Source organism: Cajanus cajan, chromosome 3, assembly GCF_000230855.2.
Source record: "Cajanus cajan strain Asha chromosome 3, NIPB_CcT2T_4, whole genome shotgun sequence".
NCBI lineage: Eukaryota > Viridiplantae > Streptophyta > Magnoliopsida > Fabales > Fabaceae > Cajanus > Cajanus cajan.
Genome location: NC_138519.1, coordinates 59,488,436 through 59,496,084, shown reverse-complemented (window position 1 = coordinate 59,496,084; position 7,649 = coordinate 59,488,436). Strand labels below are relative to the sequence as shown.

General features: G+C 34.8%; 3 protein-coding genes across 3 annotated transcripts; all 3 read right to left on the bottom strand.

Annotated features, from left to right (window-relative positions):
- Window positions 1–803: 803 nt before the first annotated feature.
- On the bottom strand, window positions 804–1,583 carry LOC109812343 (uncharacterized). Its single transcript, XM_020376286.2, has 2 exons — window positions 1,496–1,583; window positions 804–1,402 (listed from the first exon to the last, which is right to left on the bottom strand). Exons 1-2 carry the CDS (start codon window positions 1,581–1,583, stop codon window positions 804–806), a joined length of 687 nt encoding a protein of 228 aa, XP_020231875.2.
- Window positions 1,584–2,164: 581 nt separating this feature from the next.
- LOC145956358 (uncharacterized) lies at window positions 2,165–3,274 on the bottom strand. Its single transcript, XM_083071942.1, has one exon. The coding sequence runs from the start codon at window positions 3,272–3,274 to the stop codon at window positions 2,165–2,167; it is 1,110 nt and encodes a 369-aa protein (XP_082928068.1).
- A 3,303-nt stretch (window positions 3,275–6,577) lies between these two features.
- Window positions 6,578–7,649, bottom strand: LOC109789998 (hevamine-A). The gene has a single exon (XM_020349083.2). The coding sequence runs from the start codon at window positions 7,614–7,616 to the stop codon at window positions 6,738–6,740; it is 879 nt and encodes a 292-aa protein (XP_020204672.2). The 5' UTR covers window positions 7,617–7,649; the 3' UTR covers window positions 6,578–6,737.

Genomic DNA, 7,649 nt, shown 5'->3' with positions numbered 1-7,649 from the left:
CTTCCTGAGTTATGATGATATTATCAGTCGTCTGTCTGTTAGGGACGAACCTACATTGATATGGTCCTACTAAACTCTCCATCACTCTTCTTAGTCTAGTAGCCAACATCTTGGTCAACACTTTGTAAGACACATTGCATAAGCTAATCAGTCTCATCTGTTTCAGTGAGGTTACCATCTCTATTTTGGGAATTAGAGTAAGAAAGGTATGGTTTATCTCAGCTACCTTAGTAGGGTCTTCTTGAATATCATGGATTAATTTGCATAACGAAGGTCCAACAATTTCCCATTGTGATTGATAGAAAATCGCCTGGAAACCATCAGGGCCAGGTGCCTTGAGGCTACCTATCTGCTTCACAGCATCAAAAATTTCTTGATCGAAAAAAGGAACCTCGAAGAATTGTTGGTCGTGATTGGAAAGTTGAGGGCATGACTTTGATAAACAGAACTTCTCAACCTCACCATCGGCAGCAAATAGGTTCTTATAGAAATTTGTAGCCATATTTTCTAAGTCAGACTTACCATCTATCCAGTCTCCATTCTCGTTTTGTAGCTTGCCTTCTAATTACAGTTATCCCATGGAAATAACTAGTGTTACGGTCACCAAAAACAAGCCATTTACAACGCGATTTTTGGAAATAACTAGGGGTTGTTTCGTTGTTGGAGATTTAGTGTAATACCATTTAAACGTCTGAGGATTCTACGTTTCTCGAAGAATATATTATTCCAAATGACGTACGGTTCCATCCCACCAAGTGGTTTTGAATTTGTTTCAATTGACTCGACCAATTTTGCATCATGTCCTAATTAGAACGAATTTGGTTTGAGAAGTCTGGGTGTGTGAGCCAAGCAGCTTCAAATCGGAAGGGCCTACGACATCTGCTAGCTTGCCAAGAAGTATCAAATTTTAAGAGTAGAGGGCAATGGTCTGACTTCATTAGGTTTAAATGGAAAACATCAGCCTGTGGAAATGTGAGTTGCCACTCCAGGTTCATCAAGACTCTATACAGTTGTTCATACAGCATGCCACGTCGCCAGGTGAAAGGATTCCCTTGGTAGCCCATGTTAATGAGGTTACATTCCCGTACCAACTCCCTAAATGCGTTATCTCCCCTATGACAAGATGTCAGAGAGCCACCCTGTCTTTCGTTATCTGCCAAAACTGCATTGAAGTCAGCAATTAAGCTCCAAGCTCCTCGGATTTCAGATGCAATCTTCTTTAAATCTCTCCATAGTTCGATGCGAAATTGTGGGTGTGGACTACCATACACCACGGTAAGATTCCAAGAGTTTAAATTGTCTTTAATTGCGAAATGTATCATCTGGTTTGAGTGCCTCAGAACATCCATTGTCCAATTTGTAGAATCCCAAAGAACCCATAAACCTCCTGCTTGACCCCTTGCTTCCACCACAAAACATTTATCTAACTTTATTCTTTTGATAACTCTCTATGCTTGACTTCCACTGATATGTGTTTCTAGTAGGCATATGATACCCACATTATATTCTTTAATAAGATCATTAACAAGTGTTGCAAATCCCTTAAACCCTGCACCTCTACAATTCCAACTTATAACATTCATTATAACGGTTTTGAGGTGTTGGGTGTTGACACCCGTGTCTTTCCTTGGTCCGTATCAACCATGTCTTTATCTTGATGTTTGGAACTTGCACTTGGTTCGAGATGACGTTGCATAAGAGTTGCAAACTCCAAAGTCTCAGCATCTGGATAGACCGTGTGAATGCTAGGGAGCGAATCTCTCCCTTGATCGTAATATGTATTAGTCAAAAACTTTTTTAGGCCTGCGAGTACCCTTGCTGTGTTGTCTTCCTCACGTACTGCATGTAAAGATGACGTACATGCTTCGGATTTGTTTCCCATGTAGGAACTCGTGTGGGATCCACCCTTGGTCACATTAGTCTTTGTATCACTCTCATGGGCAGGCTGAGATGTGATTGATTCACTTTTCTTTTTATCTTGAGGATTTTTGCCACCTGACCCATTCCGTAGTATCATAACTGATTTTTTATTCGTTTTATCAACATGATTTGGATATCCGACTTTCTCTCTCCTATCTTCTGGTGGTGGAACCTTTGTATTTAGAATAGGATCGAGATTCCCGTTATCTGAATTTAACAGCATCTTGTTCTTAAAATCTCCATTTCAATTTTTTTGGGATTTCTTTTTACGATTCACAATCATCCACGGCCCATATTTCTCCTCAGAATCCAGGATTTGATATTCTTGATTATTCTCTGGTTTGGCATGATCTACCGGTTTAGGGTTGATCGCTAGTCTTGGAGAATTATCTTTGTCTCCATCAACCTCCATGGGAGGTTTGTTTTGTTCATCCTCTGTTGCCAGATCTGAAATGCCTGATTGTTGTGGACATTGATCCTTTTTGTGGCCATATTTACCACAATTGAAACAAATTGAATGTAAACCTTCATATTCTAGCTTGAGAATATGACCTAGGACATCTATTTGTGACACTAATTTCTTCTGAAGATCAATCTCTACACAAATGCGAGCAAACCTGCCACGCGTTTGGATAGAAGTGAGTTTGTCAATTTTTAGCATTGTTCCCAGTTTGCTTCCAATCCTCCAAAGGAATTTGTCATTGAATAACTCAATCGGAAGCCCTGGAATACGAATCCAAGCCGCTATCTTCCGGGTTTTTGATTCAGTGAACGTGAAGAGCGGTCGCCAGCGTTGTACTACTATGTAATGATCAGCTATAAGCCATGGTCCTTCAAACAAGGCATGCTTATAGTCTTCTTCAGACGTAAACTGCACCAGATAATAATCTTGAGAGATATCCACCAACCGTACAGCACCTGTTTTTGCCCATTCTCGTTGCACTTTATTGTCGATCATTCTAAAGGCAACACGTTTACCTAACACATGAATTACTAGGGAGTTCCTCCATGGTGCACACCATTTCTCGAACTCTTCTTGGGTCACATGGATCTTTGGGCATGGATCCAACTCTGTCTCATCCAGAAACGTTTCATCGTTCTCCTTATAGAAACCTTCCTCAGGACATTCCATCTCTTGTAACAAACTATTAAAATCCATGAAGATTCTCCCTCCATCATTTGACAGCAGACTATCCATATACGATTTAGGAGGATTTTGGGATGGAGGATCAACAGCAATGGTTTCCTCCATGTAAGCATCAGTTTGTAATGGCCCTTCAGATTCAGACTCCTTTGTTTTGACTTTTTTTGTGTGTCGTTGGGGGGGATCATCTAAAGACGACACCCCTTCCATTCTCTCCCTCACTGATCAGCCAGGGACAACTAGAGGGAGGGTTCGAAATCAGCGTGCGTGGAGCGTTCCAATAATCGTTCCGCTGCTATTTATTTATTATTTGTGACAAGTTTTATCCACAAATATTCACAAGTATAAATATTTTTGCCATTTCTATTGATACTTAAGTAATATTTAATATGTTATATTACAGCATCAACATTTTAACTTCCTTATCATGTCGCACTTTCTGAAGATAATTTTTAATATACTTATCATCCGTAACCTAAATAAAAGCTTTATTTTAATTTTTATTGTTTTTAAGTAATAATTTTATCAATTTTTACAACTTAAAAGTTCTTACTAATTTTCGTAACTTTCTCCATCTTGATAAACTTTATATTCTACTCATTTAAATTAAGAATATAAATGATATGTTAAAATATTAGTTTGAGTGCAATTAGATTTAATCTTGAGTAATTAAAGTCCTGAGTTTTAATTTTGTAAAAGTGGTTGGAAGGAAAGATTTTACTAGAGATGGTTAATCATATTTTTCGATAAAAATTAATTATGAATAAAGTCAATAAATAATTCACACCGATAACATGATTATTTAGAAAATCATGTGTTCAAGTATGTTTAATAATTCATGTGATTCTTATAACAATCTTTAATTTTTAGTCATTATATTTATATATAAAAAATCATTCGGTTTAGTATCTATATTCAACCATTTTAAATTTGTTTTGGCTCTTGTTATTAAATAAAGCTTAACGTCGTTAATGATAGTTAACAGGATGTTGACTTATGTTGTGCTTTATAAATCATATGTTATGTTTTAATCCCTTTATTTGCGCTATATTTATTTTTTGGTCTCTATATTTACATTATCTTTATCTTTTGGTTTATACTTGCGAAATCTTTATATTTTAATTAGTTCCTTGGAAGCTACATTTTTTAGTTCCTACACAAGCAAATTTTTTTAAATCCTTTTAAATCAACTAATTTTCATTAACACAAAATTAATAAATTAAGGTTGTAGAGTTTAGAGGTGCATTTTAGACAAAACAAAGTAGCCATTGAGTAACAATTTTTGTTGGCTCTCCTTGTAGTGATAGAGACTTGTTACATCATTTTTATTTTATTGCATAAAATATTTAGAAATATATAATGCATCAAACCCTTGTTGCATCATTTAACTTCAATAATCATTTTAATCTTACAATACCAAATGCTTCGATATTTGTGTTACGGTTATATGAACATTCTTTTATGGTTCAATCCTTATCAACAATAACCATCTAACTCTATTAACTCTAGGTTCTTTAAAAATTAGAACAAAATCAAGACTGACGGTGCAAAATTGCCAAAATGAAATTCGATGGATGTTAAATGGTTGGAAATTTGAAAATGTTTCCACCATACATCACCTCCAAAGGTAGTTTTTGGCAACTGCATGGTGAAAGTATTATGTAATTCAAAAAAAAAATTAAATGAAAATTTTCTTGTTCCCAAGTTTTTAATGTCGTAAGCCGCCATTGTCACTGCAAAGAATGACAAAGAAAATCTCTACTCACAACCTACTTTGTTTTGTCCATAAAACGTGTTTCAACACTACAATCTTGAGACTATATATGATTTAGAGTTAATGATAATTAATTGATGTAAGAAGATTTAAAAGAAATACAACTTACGAAATAAAAAGAGGACAGAGATGTTAATAAGGAAAAATAAGAAGGGAAAATGTGTGGAAAGGAGAAGGAGAAAGAAGACATGACATAGGTGTTGATGGGGACTAAAACATTAAAAAAAAAATGAAAATTGCTCATACAAAGACTAAAATAAGTAGTTTCTAAGTGTAAGGACTAAAAGATAAAGATTGTATAAGTATAATACTGTATGTTAAAAGTGAAATTAGAAGGGGTTGAATATCATCTTAAACAATTTCCTTTTTGTGGAGAAAAGAAATACTCTAGAAGAATGGTTGAATAGTATAGTAAAAACTCAACTTTTCAAAATAGTGAAATAGTAGCATAAGCCTTAAAAAAATGTAGATGAAACAAGAGATAAAGAACAAAAGAATTTTTAAACTAATTCGTTTCAACTACCAATATTACATATAGATCTTTATGAACTTAATCAAGTTTCACTATCTTTACAAATATACAAATATTATTTCACAAACCATTTTGACTTAAGTCGCTCCTAACTTTACAAAACTACCGAATGCAAAGTATCTTATATAAGCTAAGGTTTTCTCTTCATAAAGAAAAATTATTACAATGAAGAAAGCAAAGAGTATTTTAGAGTATAAGACTTTTTCACATTTCTATTTTACATTTGTTTCACCACTCTATATTTGTGTACAAGAAGATTCCTTGGTTTTTATATAAACATTTGAATCAAGTGAACTAGTTTGAGCCTCCATTCATATGATATGTCCTATTAGAATTGGTTTGACTCCAACAAATTTTGTGAAAATCGATGACTCGATTGACATGACTTGGCTAGATCATAGATTTCTGTATTTACTTTTGTAAACATTCTACACTACACTGCCAATGTTCATCAATAGTTGAGCTACCTTGGAAGCTAATTTATTAAAAAAAAAAGTTAAAATTTTGCTCCTCATAAGACCCAACATAGGTCTTATGGATCTTTAAAGGTTAAAGGTAACACTACACCAACATGTTATTATGTATTTTAAAGGAAAAACATAATATTTATATAATATCAATAATGTAAAATAATATTTAATATTATACTAATTCATTCAATTCAATGACTCATTACTTCAATCAAAGATCTATTAACTCAATACTTTGACCAAGTTGATCACCTGTTCGATTGTAATAACACTAACTAACAAAGAAAGTGTTGACTTCTTTTCATGAATAATGAATTTGTAGACAAGTGGAAGACTAGTTTTATCTTTTATTTCTTTAAGACTCTTCTTAATAAAGATGTTGTATTCTTTTTTTCAGGTGTTAAACCCTAAGATAGTTGTATTATGATAAATTGCAAGAGACTAATTTTAAGCAAGTCATAGTTCTTTAAAACAACATTTATTATATATGGTCTATGTGGTTTCATTTGTAATAGACAATACTTATAGACTAAGCAAACAAAATTAAAGAAATATATTTTTTGATATATATACTCTTAAAAATAAAGCTTCAAAAAGACAAGTTTATTATAATTAAAACTTATAAAATAGTAGCAGTAATCATAATTCATCATTTGAACATCAAGGACCACAAAGTTTAGATAGTGCAAGTATAGAGAGGAAAAGGTATTGATTATGTGGATCAAAAGAAGAAAGTATAAGGACTAAAACGCAGGTCAATGTCATTTTAATTTGGCGATCATAATATCAATATCTATTCAGACAAAAGGTATACAGACAAAGTTTCATTCTGATATCAATATCTATTCACATCCATACATTTATTATTCATATGCGAGTAACAGTCATTATTGGATTTCAAACATAGCTCTTAATAGAAGAACTGTAACCACTCTGAACATCATAATACCTAGACCACAGCATAACACCTCCATATTTAGCAGAACCCTTAATGGCTGGAAGAACTTTGGAGGTAAGATCAGAAGCAGGAATGAAGCCACTTCCTGCAGCCTGTGGTGAAGCCGGTAACCCCAAGAATATCTTGTTGGCAGGGATACCTGATATCCACTGTTTCCATGCATATTCAAGGTTACTGATTTCACCAGAAGTGTATTGGCAAGGAGGGTTGTTGTAGAATTGGACCCAAACATAGTCAAAAAGGCCTGTTGTGAGAGCATTTCCAATCCAAGCATCAGGAAATGGGCACTGAGGTGCTGCAGTTATGTACACTTGTTTTCCATACCCTTTGAGGAACCTAGCAAGATGACCCCAGTGTTGGTTTGATCCACCTTCAATGTCAAAATCAATGCCATCAAGAACAGCAGGGCCAAGAGGGCGAGTCGGTGATTGTCCCCCCAAGAAGTTGTTCCAAAGATAAGTGGCTACTTCACTTGCATCAATTGTGTGGCTTCCAACATCTGCTCTTAAAGATAGCAATACCTTGATGCCTTTGGCTTGACAAGATTTTATGTCTGAGCTTAATCCAGTGCATCCATTACCATATGAAGGGTCACAGTGACCAGCAAGATTAATCATTGGAGTTTGGCCATTGCCAAAGGTTGGCAAAAAGGCTATGATCACATAATCATAGTTCCCTGTGGCACAAGCCTCAGCCAGCGTGCCCTCGTTGCCATTTTGGCCCCAGTAGACAGTAATTTTCCCAGCATATGAACCATTTGCCAGTGTTAACAAGACTAAGCACAAGAATGTGACTGAGATTGCTGATTTCAATGCCATTGTGAAGAGGGTAATATCTAAGGAAATGCTTAA